The sequence below is a fragment of the Triticum urartu genome, chromosome 3, assembly GCF_003073215.2.
Source record: "Triticum urartu cultivar G1812 chromosome 3, Tu2.1, whole genome shotgun sequence".
Lineage (NCBI taxonomy): Eukaryota > Viridiplantae > Streptophyta > Magnoliopsida > Poales > Poaceae > Triticum > Triticum urartu.
Genome location: NC_053024.1, coordinates 46,097,394 through 46,115,883, shown reverse-complemented (window position 1 = coordinate 46,115,883; position 18,490 = coordinate 46,097,394). Strand labels below are relative to the sequence as shown.

At 44.7% G+C, this 18,490-nt stretch overlaps 1 protein-coding gene across 1 annotated transcript; it reads right to left on the bottom strand.

Moving 5' to 3' along the window:
- Positions 1-330: 330 nt before the first annotated feature.
- LOC125542677 (protein NCA1) lies at positions 331-5,188 on the bottom strand. Its single transcript, XM_048705810.1, has 8 exons — positions 4,907-5,188; positions 4,274-4,626; positions 3,953-4,181; positions 3,676-3,821; positions 2,511-2,598; positions 2,288-2,434; positions 840-989; positions 331-758 (listed from the first exon to the last, which is right to left on the bottom strand). Exons 1-8 carry the CDS (start codon positions 5,177-5,179, stop codon positions 711-713), a joined length of 1,434 nt encoding a protein of 477 aa, XP_048561767.1. The 5' UTR covers positions 5,180-5,188; the 3' UTR covers positions 331-710.
- Positions 5,189-18,490: the final 13,302 nt, after the last annotated feature.

The window sequence follows — 18,490 nt, the reverse complement described above, 5'->3', positions numbered from 1 at the left end:
TGACTTCAGTTTAGAGATTCTATTCCTGATTATATGACTATATATAACAATGCTACCAGTCCTAATATTATGCAAGCAACTTACAGAAAACTCAAACGAAATGGCCAGACCATAGCACGTTTCCCTACTTCTTATTCTCCACGAGCGCCCGAGCATCTTTGCCAAGCAAGACCTGGCTAGCTAGCGTCTTGTCAATTAAAGACCCAATTGACCCGTTCGTCACAAGATACGAATTCAAGACCTGAGCATTTTTCCTTCTTGCTGACTTTATTTTGGAGATTCCCGATTATGACCATAATAATAATATTATGCAGACAGCTCGACAGAAAATTCAAGCAAAATGGCCAGATTCTAGCAGTTCTATGTGTGTTATTGTCGATATACAACGGGGTCGATCGGATTCAACATGCAACAAGGAGCTTCAGACAAGTTTCACCTTACCCCTGTTGTTTCGGCTTGGGAGAAGACCACAGGGAGCTAGCTAGAGCCTGGAGCATATATTGGCGAGACTGAAGAGAACTCTCCTAGAATACGTACAACGCGGCCTTGTTTAAGATTGTTTGTGCCACGACAGAGGTTGGAATTACACACAGGGCGCAACCATTCTAGAGCACCTCCCTCCTCCCTTATGCACCATTCCATATTGCAACACAACAACGATGCGGTCGGTCGAACCTCGTTATGGATAGTACACACTGGGACCATCTGTCTTACTTGTCATGCAATTGCTTCTGCAGGAAGTCGAGAACCGAGCGCCGCTGTAAAAAGTAGAGACGGAAAGTTAGGCCGGAACAACATGTGTCAGGAATCAAAGATGAAGGGGTAAAATTAGTAGCTACCCGTTGTTCTAGGCTAGCTTGCTCAGAATCTAGCTTCAACTTCTCAAGGCACTTGATTGCTTCCTCAAAACCCTCGACAGCCGCATCTTCGTTACCGAGGTTTCTATCAACATCCGCGACTTTGGCTAGAGAGGTTGCTAGATCAATGACCTACAACGAACAACCGTCAGATTGTCAGGTAATAGCAGCTAAAGCAAACAGCACCATGCAGCATAGTCCATAATTCAATGTAACAATTTGTAACTTCCAAGCGGAAAAAGTAAAAGTCTGGGTGAATAAATAAGGGTATTCGGTAAAAGTACTGAATTAAAGTACTTTAATTCCGTAAAAGTACTGAATCGAAGTACTCCTACTTGTTCAGACCATGTTATTTTTAAAAGAGCATTCTCAATCAATCACGGAGATTCATTCCGTAAAAGTACTGAATCAAACAAACAAGGTAATTTCTAAATGACATTTTGCACACTTCAGTTTGTCCACTAAAAAATAAGACACCTTAGGATCCTAGTGTATGAAGTAGGTACCAAGGACAAACTTGACCAACACTTGTATTGAAGCATATTCTTCATCCATTTAGAATAAAGAAGATTGGTTATTCAAGAATAACGCCTTAGGAAATTAAACATGTTCACCACTATGCAATCAAAACAGGAGCTTGCATAAGAAGCATATAAAGTTTTATTTTGCCAACTTCCTGAGCCTATTAGTCTTATTTCTTTCCTTTCCCTTCACATCCATTATCACATATTTACATACTATAAATGAACCCTGTATCTTTGTGTGTGGAACGCGAAGAATCACAAAAAAGACTTCAGATAACAGGTGGCAGTTTTCAAGTTATTATGCCTTCGCAAAAAACAAAAAGAACTTTTTTGCTATTATGGTAAACAACACAACCAAAGTTACATCACTTAATTTCCTATAGCTCGACTATGTCCCTTCACATCCATTATCACATATTTTCATACTATAAATGAACCCTGTATCTTTGTGCGTGGAACGGAAAGAATCAGAAAAAAGACTTCAGATAACAGGTGGCAGTTCTCAAGTTATTATGCCTTCACAAAACAAAGAAAATTACTCTATCTATTATGGTAAACAACACAACCAAAGTTGCAGCACTTAATTTCCTACAGATCTATTATGGCCTAGCACTTGATTCCATTGTAACCCTAAGACATTATACAAGACTGTTTCTTTGAGGAAGCCAACCAACAAAGTCCAGCAGTGGCCAAAAGAAACTGGACAAAAAAGGACACCCAAGGACATTTCTTAGTTAAGACAACTATGTATGTCGTTTATGTTGATGCTTAATCTTGAATTTTTAATGAATTACTCCCTCCGTAAAGAAATCTAAGAGCGTTTATAGATCACTAAAGTAGTGATCTAAACGCTCTTATATTTCTTTACAGAGGGAGTACATGACAACATGTGAGCATAGCAATCACCTGGGAGGCCACAGCTGAATGTTCCTTTACTGAATTTCTGCGAACATCTAATGAACGGGCATAATAACTTCTTGCCGATTGCAGGTCCCCGCCATAGTAGCGAAGGTCTCCAACTTTGTTAAGAGAAACTGAGAGCGTATGGACCAACTGTAGAAGAAACCAAAAGCTCAGTCGACAAGGAATTTTACTGTTAAGACTGTATGGCACTGAATTAGAATACGACCTCAAGATCCTTTTTGGGCAATTTCGACAGAAGCTCGGCACTTTCTTCATAGTAAGTGATCGCTGAAGGCGCATCTCCCAAGGTCCGACTGAAAAACAGAGTCCCGTGATGAGGACCAGGGAGAAACCAGTGAGCAATGAGTTTGCTCATCAACTAAATAAGCAAATAAGGTCACCGTGTCTCGCTGTTATAATGTGTAATGAGTAGAATGAAGGAAGTATGAAATAACATTGATTAGCTAAATCTGATGCAGAAAATTTGAAGTGCATTAATAACAGAATTTTTTTCACTAGTGGCATTAAGCATTGCAAAATTACTGATATGTGATGTGTCATTAAAAAGTAAACATATGAGTACATCATTGTCCAATACTTAAATTAAGAGAAATGAACTTAGCTATGATGAGATTTCCCATATTTCACTTTCCAAGGCTCAGAACATGCAGGTACTAGGATACATGAATAAGACACTAAGGACTGTTTTCAGAATGAGAAGTTGCTAGATCAGTGGCTATACCCACCAGTTGCCAGATTGTAAAATGATATAAGGCAAACTACACTGTCATTCATCTGTCTGTCCAATATAACAGATCCAGTTCAATAAATCATGCCTAAGAGTTGAAACCATACAATAATGGGAAGAACATTTTTAATGAATTACAGAGATTCATTGTGCAAAAGTACTGACTCAAGCAAACAAGTGGACCTCATTTTAATAAAGAGGTTACACAAACAAGAAACCAGGCTGGAATATACAGCTAAACTATCAAGCAAGAATATCCACAGGGAATTATTGCAGATTTGCTGACTTAGGCCCTGTTCGGTAATGGTCCGCTCCGGGAATCTGCGGAGCGGGTAAATGGCAACTCCACCATTTTGACCTACAGCTCCGCCAACTCCGCTCCGGGAGCAGCGGAGCGGAGCGATGCCGAACAGCCCCTTAGACTAGAATGGGTTATGCAGAGCAGACACAAAGTGTTGAACCATTACTTTCTTTATTCTCAGGAGATCCAAGGCACACTACAACCTACCAGCCATTTAGTACAAAAAGTTCTAGCAGCACAGATTTTTTTTACCTAACCCCAGTTTTCTCCTGGCGGTTTATTTCATAGGTTGCCATGGTGAAAACACTAGGAAGGGGAAGTAGTCAAGAAACAAGGTCATACCAGCAATCCCCGAGCATTCCCAACACTGCCCCAAGCTGAGAACACAGGTCTAGGTTATCTTCTGAAGATTTCAACTCCTCCCTGATGTCTTCTGCACACATACTGAGCCTCGACTTTGCACTTTCAATGTTCTGTGCGCGAAAAGCCTGGAGACAAAGAAGTTAGAGGCATCACTATAGCACCAAGGTCATCGATAAATTAGTACATACATACTGGATAACCATGCAATTTTTCACAGGTTAAAGAGCTCAAAATTGGAATTGATTTGATTACTGACCCTCATGGCTTGTTGCACTAGAAAAGCACCTCTCTCCATGGAGACATCCTCGTATATCACTTTGCTCTTGCCATCCGCTGCTTCCTTGCTTTCTCCAGCAAGCGATCTCTTGATTCGGGCATGACCGTCAATGAAGCGATCGACAAGGGCCTGGAGCTCGGTATCCGGCTCGATCCCCTCTATGTCAGCACCGCACAATGGGCAGTCCTTAAAGCGTGATATGCACGCCCTGCCAAGTTTCAACATCCATTCCAGTCAGGACACAAGCAAGCAAGGAAAAATGTCTGATCCAGATGCAAAACCCATGAGAAACGCACGCACTTGCAGAACTTATGTGAGCACGGCATGCATTTGCTGGCGTCGTGGAGCAGGGCCTGGCAGACCATGCAGCTAAGGGGGCCGAGCTTGAAGGTGTTGGAGTCGTAGCCGAAGGGGCACTTTGCGGGCACCACGCGAGGGTCCTCTTCTGCGCCCTCTTCTCCGGCGGCGCGGTCGGCGCCGCTCTCCTTGTTCTCGCTGCCATGACTCTTGCCAGTCACGGGGCACGCAGCGCCGCCGCCGCTCTTGTCGGGCTTCTTGTCGGATTTCATGGGGCACACGCCGCCGGTGGTGGCTTTCGCGAACGGGCAGAGCGAGCTCATGGCGATTGTCTCTTCGCAGGTGGCTCCCTGGCCCTGCACGGCACACATGGAGCGCGAGGCGTGTCAACGGAAAATGATGCGCCGAATTGGGCGAGCGGATGCGGTCTGGTCGAGGCCCGCGGGGAGCCAGCCGCGGAGCGAGGGGAGCCATCGGGCACCTACTTCGTTCTAGCTCGCCGGAGTCGCGCTCGCTCGCCCTAATCGACAGGGGCGATTGGGGATCGATGGATTTGAGCAGGGCGAGGTACGCAACGCAAGCAATCGATCCAAGGAAGGGGATGGAATCGAGTGGAAGGGGAGCGGGGGTGCTTACCGTGCGTGGGTGCGTGGGGGCGGGCGGTTGGATCGGCGGCGACGACGGCGACGGAGGCGGAGGCGGCGGGCGAGCCGAGCCGAGCCTCTTCTGATGGATGGATAGGAGCAGGGAAATCGAATGGCGGATGTAGGTAGAGGTAGAGGTACAGAGCTCTCTTTTCCCCTGCGCGACCCGCGACAGGACACGACGCACGGAAGAGGAGGAAAGGCGATGGATGGTGGGTGGGTGGATGGGCTGGGTCCACCGATCTGGACCCGAATGAATAACCATGGGCTTCGGCCTCACGCCGTTGCTCCATCTCGCTCTTTTTCCGGTAACATAGTGGAACCGTTCCTTGGACCTTTTTTTCCAATGGCCGAGTCGGTAGATTTTGAAATTGATGAAGTCGTCATAGATATCTCGTAGTCAATGGGGACATGATAGCACTGAGTGGATTTGTGCTAAGTTTAGAGCCTCCCTCTTGTGATTAGCACCTTCGTGACAAGAAGGTGAGGATGCAGTGTTGAGCATTTTGAATCGGACGGGAAACCCCGGGAAATAAACCAGACAAAAGTAACATGTGCATCTTCCTTCACTCAGTTTTGTCATATAAGTTTATGTAGTAATTAATGAACCAGGAATACTAAGCTAAATAGGAGCCACCATAATGATTTTCGCTTCTTCGTAAATTACACCACTACACACTCTAGATCTGACAACCGTCATAAAGCTCCAAATGGTTAGAACAACCCTTGTCTTCTGTTGCTTTTTTCTTCTAAACTTCAATTAGTTTTTGTTCTTTTGTGTAAGAGTTATTGTTCTCCATACGGCCAACCCCTGGCCATCTTTGGGCTTGGGTGGCATCCTAGCCTCTTCCTGTGCTTTTTTGCATTCTTCTCGTTCTGAAAAAAATCGTCAAAATGCTCACGGTATTTTGAGCTTTGTAAATATGGATTTTCTATAAACCAAAAATATGCAGAAAACAACAACTTCTCTGGGCATCGAATAATATGTTAGTCCGGAAAAATAATACAAACTGCTATAAAAAGTTGCCAAAAGTGATAATATAATAGCATCAAATAATCAAAAAATATAAATACGTTTGAAGACATATTAAGCCTCATTTTTAGTTTTCAGAAGATACACCTAACAGTATCTAGTGGAATCCTCACTAGAAGTCATGAAATATTTCTTTCCACCTTTTGTCAACATACCACACATCTAGCATACATATGAATGTATTACATTTAATGGTGCCAATTGTCTTTCCTCGGAGGCCTCGTGAGGCTTTGCCAGGCTGATTAGCTTGAACACAAGCTTGGCACTCAAAGCCTTTGAATAAGGTGGTTTCATAATTAACCTGCAAAAAAAGGTGGTTTCAAAATTAAACTGATACTGGATAACCACGTCAGAAAACCAAAATTAATGTGACAAAGTTGTAAATTCCAAATATTAGTCTCATCAGAACTAGTGTATACATGGTTCACTACTCTATTACAGAAGTCCTCCAAAGGGAGATGAAACAAGCCTCCACACTCGTAACCCTTTCCAACAAAAGATCCATACTTAGACATACCAACTTAACTGGACTCAAACACCAACTTGAACCAATCTTTCAGAAGACATGATCCACCAACGAGAACCTTCTTGATAGTAGGGAAATGTTGCACATTCTTTATCTGTGTGACCTGTCCTAAAATAAACTTCTGATTGGTCGTACCAATAACAGAAGCAGGTGACCCATTCTCCATTACGACGGTGGAATCCTGGTGTGTCTGTTAAGAAATAAACAAGGATTTGTCAACACACACATGAATATTAGTAGTAGTGTCAACCCACCGATTAGTAAATTGACATACCAAAAGAACAATAGTTAAATTTGAAGGAAATATGCCCTAGAGGCAATAATAAAGTTTTTATTTATATTTCCTTATATCATGATAAATATTTATTATTCATGCTAGAACTGTATTAACCGGAAACTTAGTACATGTGTGAATACATAGACAAACGGAGTGTCACTAGTATGCCTCTACTTGACTAGCTCGTTAATTAAAGATGGTTAAGTTTCCTAGCCATGGACAAAGAGTTGTCATTTGATGAACGGGATCACATCATTAGAGAATGATGTGATTGACTTGACCCATTTGTTAGGTTAGCACTTTGATCGTTTAGTTTACTACTATTGCTTTCTCCATAACTTATACATGTTCCTATGACTATGAGATTATGCAACTCCCGAATACTGGAGGAACACTTAGTGTGCTATCAAACGTCACAACGTAACTGGGTGACCATAAAGATGCTCTACAGGTGTCCCCGATGGTGTTTGTTGAGTTGACATAGATCGAGATTAGGATTTGTCGCTCTGTGTATCGGAGAGGTATCTCTGGGCCCTCTCGGTAATGCACATCACTATAAGCCTTGCAAGCAATGTGACTAATGAGTTAGTTACGGGATGTTGCATTACAGAACGAGTAAAGAGACTTGCCGGTAATGAGATTGAACTAGGTATTGGGATACCGACGATCGAATCTCGGGCAAGTAACATACCGATGACAAAGGGAACAACGTATGTTGTTATGCGGTTTGACTGATAAAGATCTTCGTAGAATATGTAGGAACCAATATGAGCATCCAGATTCCGCTATGGGTTATTGACCGGAGATGAGTCTCTGTCATGTCTACATAGTTCTTGAACCCGTAGGGTCCGCACGCTTAACGTTCGGTGACGATTGGTATTATGAGTTTATGTGTTTTGATGTACCGAAGGTAGTTCGGAGTCCCGGATATGATCACGGACATGACGAGGAGTCTCGGAATGGTCGAGACATAAAGATCGATATATTGGAAGGCTATGTTTGGACATCAGAATGGTTCCGGGTGAGTTCGGGCATTTACCGGAGTACCCGGGGGTTACCGGGACCCCCCCCCCCCCGGGGAGTATATGGGCCTTATTGGGCCTTAGTGGAAAATAGGAGAGGAAGACCAAGGTGGAGGGCGCGCCCCCTAGCCCAATCCGAATTGGGTGGGGGGTCGGCCCCCCTTCCTTCCCTTTCGCTCCCCTTTCCTTCTCTCCTACTCCAACAAGGGAAAGGAGGAGTCCTACTCCCACCGGAAGTAGGACTCCCCCCTTGGGCGCGCCATAGAGGGCCGGTCCTCCCCCTCCTCCACTACTTTATATACGATGGAGGGGGCACCCAGAGACACACAAGTTGATCTCTTAGCCGTGTGTGGTGCCCCCTCCACAGATTTCCACCTCGGTCATATCGTTGTAGTGCTAAGGCGAAGCCCTGCGTCGGTAACTTCATCATCACCGTCATCACGCTGTCGTGCTGACGAAGCTCTCCCTCGACACTCAGCTGGATCTAGAGTTCGTGGGACGTCACCGAGCTGAACGTGTGCAGATCGCGGAGATGTCGTACCTTTGGTGCTAGGATCGGTCGGATCATAAAGACGTACGACTACATCAACCGTGTTGTCATAACGCTTCCACTTACGGTCTACGAGGGTACATGGACAACACTCTCCCCTCTCGTTGCTATGCATCACCTAGATGGATCTTGCGTGTGCGTAGGAAAATTTTGAAATTACTACGTTCCCCAACAGTGGCATCCGAGGCAGGTCTATGCGTAGATGTTATATGCATGAGTAGAACACAAAGGAGTTGTGGGCGTGAGTATATACATATTGCTTGTCGTCACTAGTTGATTCTTGATTCAGCGGCATTGTTGAATGAAGCGGCTCAGACCGACATTACGCATATACGCTTACGCGAGACTGGTTCTACCAATGTGCTTCGCACACAGGTGGCTAGTGGGTGTCAGTTTCTCCAACTTTAGTTGAATCGGATTCAATGAACAGGGTTCTTTCTGAAGATCAAAAAGCAATCACTACACCGCGTTGTGTTTTTTGATGCGTAGGTAAGAACGGTTCTTGCTCAGCCCGTAGATGCCACGTAAAACCTGCAATGACAAAGTAGAGGACGTCTAACTTGTTTTTGCAGGGCATATTGTGATGTGATATGGTCAAGACATGATGCTAAATTTTATTCTATGAGATGATCATGTTTTGTAACAGAGTTGTCGGCAACTGGCAGGAGCCATATGGTTGTCGCTTTATTGTATGAAATGCAATCGCCATGTAATTGCTTTGCTTTATCACTAAGCGGTAGCGATAGTCGTAGAAGCAATAGTTGGCGAGACGACAATGATGCTTCGATGGAGATCAAGGTGTCAAGCCGGTGACGGTGATGATCATGACGGTGCTTTGGAGATGAAGATCAAAGACACAAGATGATGATGGCCATATCATATCACTTATATTGATTGCATGTGATGTTTATCCTTTATGCATCTTATTTTGCTTAGTGCGACGGTAGCATTATGAGATGATCCCTTACTAAAATTTCAAGGTATAAGTGTTCTCCCTGAGTATGCACCGTTGCGACAGTTCGTCGTGCCGAGACACCACATGATGATCGGGTGTGATAACCTCTACGTTCACACACAACGGGTGCAAGCCAGTTTTGCACACACGGAATACTCGGGTTAAACTTGACGAGCCTAGGATATGCAAATATGGCCTCGGAACACTGAGACCGAAAGGTCGAACGTGAATCATATAGTAGATATGATCAACATTGTGATGTTCACCATTGAAAGCTACTCCATCTCACATGACGATCGGACATGGTTTAGTTGATATGGATCGCGTGATCATTTAGATGACTAGAGGGATGTCTATCTAAGTGGGGTTCTTAAGTAATATGATTAATTGAACTTAAATTTATCATGAACTTAGTCCTGATAGTATTTGCATATCTATGTTGTAGATCAATTGCTCGCGTATAGCTTCCCCATTTTATATGATATGTTCCTAGAGAAAACTATGTTGAAAGATGATAGTAGCAATGATGCGGACTGGGTCCGTGATCTTAGGATTATCATCATTGCTGCACAGAAGAATTAGTCCTTGATGCACCGCTAGGTAATGGACCTATTGCAGGAGCAGATGCAGACGTTATGAACGTTTGGCAAGCTCGGTATGATGACTACTTGATAGTTTAGTGCGCCATGCTTTACGGCTTAGAACCGGGACTTCAAAAACCGTTTTGAACGCCACGGAGCATCTAAGATGTTCCAAGAGCTGAAATTGGTATTTCAGACTCATGCCCGAGTCGAGAGGTATGAGACCTCTGACAAGTACTTTGCCTACAAGATGGAGGAGAATAACTTAATCAGTGAGCATGTGCTCGGAATGTCTGAGTACTAAAATCGCTTGAATCAAGTGGGAGTTAATCTTCCAGATAAGATAGTGATTGACAGAGTTCTCTAGTCACTATCACCATGTTACTGGAACTTCGTGATGAACTATAATATGCAAGGGATCACGAAAACGATTCCCAAGCTCTTCGTGATGCTGAAATCGACGAAGGTAGAATTCAAGAAAGAGCATCAAGTGTTGATGGTTAATAAGACCACTAGTTTTAAGAAAAAGGGGCAAAGGAAAATAAAGGGAACTTCAAAGAATGGAAAGCAAGTTGCCACTCCCGTGAAGAAACCCAAAACTAGACCTACGCCAGAAACTGAGTGCTTCTACAGCAAAGGGAATGGTCACTGGAAGCGGAACTACCCCAAATACTTGGCGGATAAGAAGGATGGCAAAGTGAACAAAGGTATATTTGATATACAGATTATTGATGTGTATTTTACTAGTGTTCATATTAGCCCCTGGGTATATGATACTGATTCAGTTGCTGTGATTAGTAACTTGAAACAGGAGTTACAAAATGAACAGAAACTAGTTGAGGGCAAGGTGACGATGTGTGTTGGAAGTGATTCCAAGGTTAATAAGATCCCATCGCACACTCTCTTTACCTTTGGGAATAGTGTTCAACCTAAAATAAATGTTATTTGGTGTTTGTGTTGAGCATAAATATGATTGGATCATGTTTATTACAATAAGGTTATTCATTTAAGTCAAAGAATAATTGTTGTTCTATTTACATGAATAAAACCTTCTATGGTCATACACTCAATATAAATGGTTTATTGAATCTCGATCGTAGTGATACACATATTCATAACATTGAAGCCAAAAGACGCAAAGTTAATAATGATAGTGCAACTTATATGTGGCACTGCCGTTTAGGTCATATTTGTTGGGGAATGTAGTAATTTCAAAAATTTCCTACGCACACGCAAGATCATGGTAATGCATAGCAATGAGAGAGGAGAGTGTTGTCTACGTACCCTCGTAGACCGGCAACGGAAGCATTGACACAACGTAGAGGAAGTAGTCGTACGTCTTCCCGATCCGACCGATCCAAGTACCGAACGTACGGCACCTCCGAGTTCTGCACACTTCAACTCGGTGACGTCCCTCGAGCTTCGATCCAGCAAAGTGTTGAGGGAGAGTTTCGTCAGCACTACGGCGTGATGACGGTGATGATGTTCTACCGACGCAGGGCTTCGCCTAAGCTCCGCTACGATATGACCGAGGTGGAATATGGTGGAAGGGGGCACCGCACATGGCTAAGGAACGATCACGAAGATCAACTTGTGTCTATGGGGTGCCCCCCACCCCCGTATATAAAGGAGTGGAGGAGGGGGAGAGGGCCGGCCCCTATGGCGCGCCCTGGAGGAGTCCTACTCCCACCTGGAGTAGGATTCCTCCCTTCCCTAGTTGGAGTAGGAGAGGAAGGGAAGGAGGAGTAGGAGAGAAGGAAAGTGTTGGAAATATGCCCTAGAGGCAATAATAAAAGGATTATTATTATATTTCCTTCTTCATGATAATCGTATTTTATTCATGCTATAATTGTGTTATCCGGAAATCGTAATACATGTGTGAATACATAGACACCAACATGTCCCTAGTAAGCCTCTAGTTGACTAGCTCGTTGATCAACAGATAGTCATGGTTTCCTGACTATGGACATTGGATGTCATTGATAACGATATCACATCATTAGGAGAATGATGTGATGGACAAGACCCAATCCTAAACATAGCACAAGATCGTATAGTTCGTTTGCTAGAGTTTTTCCAATGTCAAGTATCTTTTCCTTAGACCATGAGATTGTGTAACTCCCGGATACCGTAGGAGTGCTCTGGGTGTACCAAACGTCACAACGTAACTCGGTGACTATAAAGGTATACTACGGGTATCTCCGAAAGTGTCTGTTGGGTTGACACGGATCAAGACTGGGATTTGTCAATTCCGTATGTCGGAGAGGTATCTCTGGGCCCACTCGGTAATGCATCATCATAATGAGCTCAAAGTGACCAAGTGTCTGGTCATGGGATCATGCATTACGGTACGAGTAAAGTGACTTGCCGGTAACGAGATTGAACGAGGTATTGGGATACCGACGATCGAATCTCGGGCAAGTAACGTACCGATTGACAAAGGGAATTGTATACGGGATTGCGTGAATCCTCGACATCGTGGTTCATCTGATGATATCATCAAGGAGCATGTGGGAGCCAACATGGGTATCCATATCCCGCTGTTGGTTATTGACCGGAGAGCCATCTCGGTCATGTCTACATGTCTCCCGAACCCGTAGGGTCTACACACTTAAGGTTCAGTGACGCTAGGGTTGTAGAGATATGTATATGCAGTAACCCGAAAGTTGTTCGGAGTCCCGGATGAGATCCCGGACGTCACGAGGAGTTCCGGAATGGTCCGGAGGTAAAGAATTATATATAGGAAGTGCTATTTCGGCCATCGGGACAAGTTTCGGGGTCACCGGTATTGTACCGGGACCACCGGAAGGGTCCCGGGGGTCCACCGGGTGGGGCCACCTATCCCGGAGGGCCCCATGGGCTGAAGTGGGAGGGGAACCAGCCCCTAGTGGGCTGGTGCGCCCCCCTTGGGCCTTCCCCCTGCGCCTAGGGTTGGGAACCCTAGGGTGGGGGGGCGCCCCACTTGCCTTGGGGGGCACTCCACCCCCCTTGGCCGCCGCCCCTTGGGAGATTGGATCTCCAGGGCCGGCGCCCCCCCTTGGGGACCCTATATATAGAGGGGGGAGGGAGGGTAGCCGCCACCCCATGCCCCTGGCGCCTCCCTCTCCCCTCCAAGACCTCCTCCTCCTCCGTAGAGAACGGCGAAGCCCTGCTGCGATGACTGCCGCATCCACCACCACGCCGTCGTGCTGCTGGATCTTCATCAACCTCTCCTTCCCCCTTGCTGGATCAAGAAGGAGGAGACGTCACGCTGACCGTACGTGTGTTGATGCGGAGGTGCCGTCCGTTCGGCGCTAGGATCTCCGGTGATTTGGATCACGTCGAGTATGACTTCCTCATCCCCGTTCTTTGAACGCTTCCGTGCGTGATCTACAAAGGTATGTAGATGCAATCCGATCACTCGTTGCTAGATGAACTCATAGATGTATCTTGGTGAAATCGTAGGAAATTTTTTGTTTTCTGCAACGTTCCCCAACAGTGGCATCATGAGCCAGGTTTATGCGTAGTTCTCTTTGCACGAGTAGAACACAATTTGTTGTGGGCGTAGATATTGTCAACTTTCTTGCCGCTACTAGTCTTATTTTGCTTCAGCGGTATTGTGGGATGAAGCGGCCCGGACCGACCTTACACGTACGCTTACGTGAGACTGGTTCCACCGACCGACATGCACTAGTTGCATAAGGTGGCTAGCGGGTGTCTGTCTCTCCCACTTTAGTTGGAGCGGATTCGATGAAAAGGGTCCTTATGAAGGGTAAATAGAAGTTGACAAATCACGTTGTGGCTTTTACGTAGGTAAGAAAACGTTTTTGCTAGAACCCTATTGCAGCCACATAAAACTTGCAACAACAATTAGAGGACGTCTAACTTGTTTTTGCAGCAAGTGCTTTGTGATGTGGTATGGCCAAAGTTGTGATGAATGATGAATGATATATATGTGATGTATGAGATCATGTTCTTGTAATAGGAATCACGACTTGCATGTCGATGAGTATGACAACCGGCAGGAGCCATAGGAGTTGTCTTTATTTTTTGTATGACCTGCGTGTCATTGAGAAACGCCATGTAAATTACTTTACTTTATTGCTAAACGTGTTAGCCATAGTAGTAGAAGTAATAGTTGGCGAGCAACTTCATGGAGACACGATGATGGAGATCATGATGATGGAGATCATGGTGTCATGCCGGTGACAAGATGATCATGGAGCCCCAAGATGGAGATCAAAGGAGCTATGTGATATTGGCCATATCATGTCACTATTATTATTTGATTGCATGTGATGTTTATCATGTTTTTGCATCTTGTTTACTTAGAACGACGGTAGTAAATAAGATGATCCCTCATAATAATTTCAAGAAAGTGTTTCCCCTAACTGTGCGCCGTTGCGACAGTTCATTGTCTCGAAGCACCACGTGATGATCGGGTGTGATAGATTCCAATGTTCACATACAACGGGTGTAAGACAGATTTACACATGCAAACACTTAGGTTGAATTTACGAGCCTAGCATGTACAGACATGGCCTTGGAACACAGAAGACCGAAGGGTCGAACATGAGTCGTATAGAAGATACGATCAACATCAAGATGTTCACCGATGTTGACTAGTCCGTCTCACGTGATGATCGGACACGGCCTAGTTAACTCGGATCATGTTATACTTAGATGACTGGAGGGATGTCTATCTGAGTGGGAGTTCATTATATAATTTGATTAGATGAACTTAATTATCATGAACTTAGTCTAAAATCTTTACAATATGTCTTGTAGATCAAATGGCCCACGTTGTCCTCAACTTCAACGCGTTCCTAGAGAAAACCAAGCTGAAAGACGATGGCAACAATTATACGGACTGGGTCCGGAACCTGAGGATCATCCTCATAGCTGCCAAGAAAGATTATGTCCTAGAAGCACCGCTAGGTGACGCACCCGTCCCACAGAACCAAGACGTTATGAACGCTTGGCAGACATGTGCTGATGACTACTCCCTCGTTCAGTGCGGCATGCTTTACAGCTTAGAACCGGGGCTCCAAAAGCGTTTTGAGAGACACGGAGCATATGAGATGTTCGAAGAGCTGAAAATGGTTTTTCAAGCTCATGCCCGGGTCGAGAGATATGAAGTCTCCGACAAGTTCTTCAGCTGTAAGATGGAGGAAAATAGTTCTGTCAGTGAGCACATACTCACTATGTCTGGATTACATAACCGCTTAACTCAGCTGGGAGTTAATCTCCCGGATGACGCGGTCATTGACAGAATCCTTCAGTCGCTTCCACCGAGCTACAAGAGCTTTGTGATGAACTTCAATATGCAGGGGATGGAAAAGACCATTCCTGAGGTATTTTCAATGCTGAAATCAGCAGAGGTAGAAGTCAAAAAGGAACATCAAGTGTTGATGGTCAATAAACCCACCAAGTTCAAGAAAGGCAAGGGTAAAAAGAACTTCAAGAAGGACGGCAAGGGAGTTGCCGCGCCCGGTAAGCAAGCTGCCGGGAAGAAGCCAAAGAATGGACCCAAGCCCGAGACTGAGTGCTTTTATTGCAAGGGAAGTGGTCACTGGAAGCGGAACTGCCCCAAATACTTAGCGGACAAGAAGGCCGGCAACACAAAAGGTATATGTGATATACATGTAATTGATGTGTACCTTACCAGTATTCGTAGTAGCTCCTGGGTATTTGATACCGGTGCGGTTGCTCACATTTGTAACTCAAAGCAGGAGCTGCGGAATAAACAGAGACTTGGGAAGAACGAGGTGATGATGCGCGCCGGGAATGGTTCCAAGGTCGATGTGATCGCCGTCGGCACGCTACCTCTACATTTACCCACGGGATTAGTTTTAAACCTCAATAATTGTTATTTAGTATCAGCTTTGAGCATGAACATTGTATCAGGACCTCGTTTAATTCGAGATGGCTACTCATTTAAATCCGAGAATAATGGTTGTTCTATTTATATGAGAGATATGTTTTATGGTCATGCTCCTATGGTGAATGGTTTATTCTTAATGAATCTCGAGCGTAATGCTACACATATTCATAGTGTGAATACCAAAAGATGTAAGATTGATAATGATAGTCCCACATACTTGTGGCACTGCCGCCTTGGTCACATAGGTGTCAAACGCATGAAGAAGCTCTATGCAGATGGACTTTTAGAGTCTCTTGATTACGAATCATTTGACACGTGCGAACCATGCCTCATGGGTAAGATGACCAAGACTTCATTCTCAGGAACAATGGAGCGAGCAACCAACCTATTGGAAATCATACATACTGATGTGTGCGGTCCAATGAGTGTTGAGGCTCGTGGTGGCTATCGTTATGTTCTCACCCTCACTGATGACTTGAGTAGATATGGGTATGTCTACTTAATGAAACACAAGTCTGAAACCTTTGAAAAGTTCAAGGAATTTCAGAGTGAGGTTGAGAATCAACGTGATAGAAAAATCAAGTTTTTGCGATCAGATCGTGGAGGAGAATACTTGAGTCACGAATTTGGCACACACTTAAGAAAATGTGGAATAGTTTCATAACTCACGCCGCCTGGAACACCTCAGCGTAATGGTGTGTCCGAACGTCGTAATCGCACTCTATTGGATATGGCGCGATCTATGATGTCTCTTACCGATTTACCGCTGTCATTTTGGGGCTATGCTTTAGAGACTGCCGCATTCACTTTAAATAGGGCTCCGTCGAAATCCGTTGAGACGACACCATATGAATTATGGTTTGGGAAGAAGCCTAAGCTGTCATTTCTAAAAGTTTGGGGATGCGATGCTTATGTCAAGAAACTTCAACCTAAAAAGCTCGAACCCAAGTCAGAAAAATGCGTCTTCATAGGATACCCTAAAGAAACTATTGGGTATACCTTCTACCTCAGATCCGAAGGCAAGATCTTTGTTGCCAAGAATGGATCCTTTCTAGAGAAAGAGTTTCTCTCGAAAGAAGTAAGTGGGAGGAAAGTAGAGCTTGATGAAGTACTGCCTCTTGAAGCAGAGAGTAGCGCAGCTCAGGAAAATGTTCCTGTGGTGCCTGCACCAATTAGAGAGGAAGTTAATGATGATGATCAAGATATTTCTGATCAAGCTCCTACTGAACTTCGAAGGTCCACAAGGACACGTTCCGCACCAGAGTGGTACGACAACCCTGTCTTGGAAATCATGTTGTTAGACAACGGTGAACCTTCGAACTATGAAGAAGCGATGGCGGGTCCGGATTCCGACAAATGGCTGGAAGCCATGAAATCCGAGATAGGATCCATGTATGAAAATGAAGTATGGACTTTGACTGACTTGCCCGATGATCGGCGAGCCATAGAAAATAAATGGATCTTTAAGAAGAAGACAGACGCGGATGGTAATGTGACCATCTATAAAGCTAGGCTTGTCGCTAAGGGTTATCGAAAAGTTCAAGGGGTTGACTACGATGAGACATTCTCTCCCGTGGCAAAGCTGAAGTCCGTCCGAATCATGTTAGCAATTGTCGCATACTATGATTATGAGATATGGCAAATGGACGTCAAAACGGCATTCCTTAACGGTTATCTTAAGGAAGAACTGTATATGATGCAGCCGGAAGGTTTTGTCGATCCTAAGAATGCTGACAAGGTGTGCAAGCTCCAACGCTCGATTTATGGGCTGGTGCAAGCATCTCGGAGTTGGAACATTCACTTTGATGAGATGATCAAAGCGTTTGGGTTTATGCAGACTTATGGAGAAGCCTGCGTTTACAAGAAAGTGAGTGGGAGCTCTGTAGCATTTCTCATATTATATGTAGATGACATACTTTTGATGGGAAATGCTATAGAGCTTTTGGACAGCATTAAGGCCTACTTGAATAAGAGTTTTTCAATGAAGGACCTTGGAGAAGCTGCTTATATATTAGACATCAAGATCTATAGAGATAGATCAAGACGCCTCATAGGTCTTTCACAAAGCACATACCTTGATAAGATATTGAAGAAGTTCAATATGGATCAGTCTAAGAAGGGGTTCTTGCCTGTGTTGCAAGGTGTGAAATTGAGCTCAGCTCAATGTCCGACCACGGCAGAAGATATAGAAGAGATGAGTGTCATCCAGCCATAGGTTCTATTATGTATGCCATGCTGTGTACCAGACCTGATGTAAACCTTGCCGTAAGTTTGGTAGGTAGGTACCAAAGTAATCCCGGCAAGGAACACTGGACAACGGTCAAGAATATCCTGAAGTACCTGAAAAGGACTAAGGAAATGTTTCTCATTTATGGAGGTGACGAAGAGCTCGTCGTAAAGGGTTACGTCGACGCTAGCTTCGACACAGATCTGGATGACTCTAAGTCACAAACCGGATACGTGTATATTTTGAATGGTGGGGCAGTAAGCTGGTGCAGTTGCAAGCAAAGAGTTGTGGCGGGATCTACATGTGAAGCGGAGTACATGGCAGCCTCGGAGGCAGCACACGAAGCAGTCTGGGTGAAGGAGTTCATTACCGACCTAGGAGTCATACCCAATGCGTCGGGCCCGATGACTCTCTTCTGTGACAACACTGGAGCTATTGCCCTTGCCAAGGAGCCCAGGTTTCACAGGAAGACCAGGCATATCAAGCGTCGCTTCAACTCCATTTGTGAAAGTGTTCAAAATGGAGACATAGAGATTTGTAAA

Excerpts from the sequence above, each read along its gene's own strand:
- LOC125542677 (XM_048705810.1), bottom strand. The coding sequence starts at position 5,179 with ATGGTTATTCATTCGGGTCCAGATCGGTGGACCCAGCCCATCCACCCA. Across the intron at positions 4,627-4,906 it reads CCCCCACGCACCCACGCACG|GGCCAGGGAGCCACCTGCGA; the intron begins GTAAGCACCCCC and ends TGTGCCGTGCAG. Across the intron at positions 990-2,287 it reads ATTCAGCTGTGGCCTCCCAG|GTCATTGATCTAGCAACCTC; the intron begins GTGATTGCTATG and ends TGTTCGTTGTAG.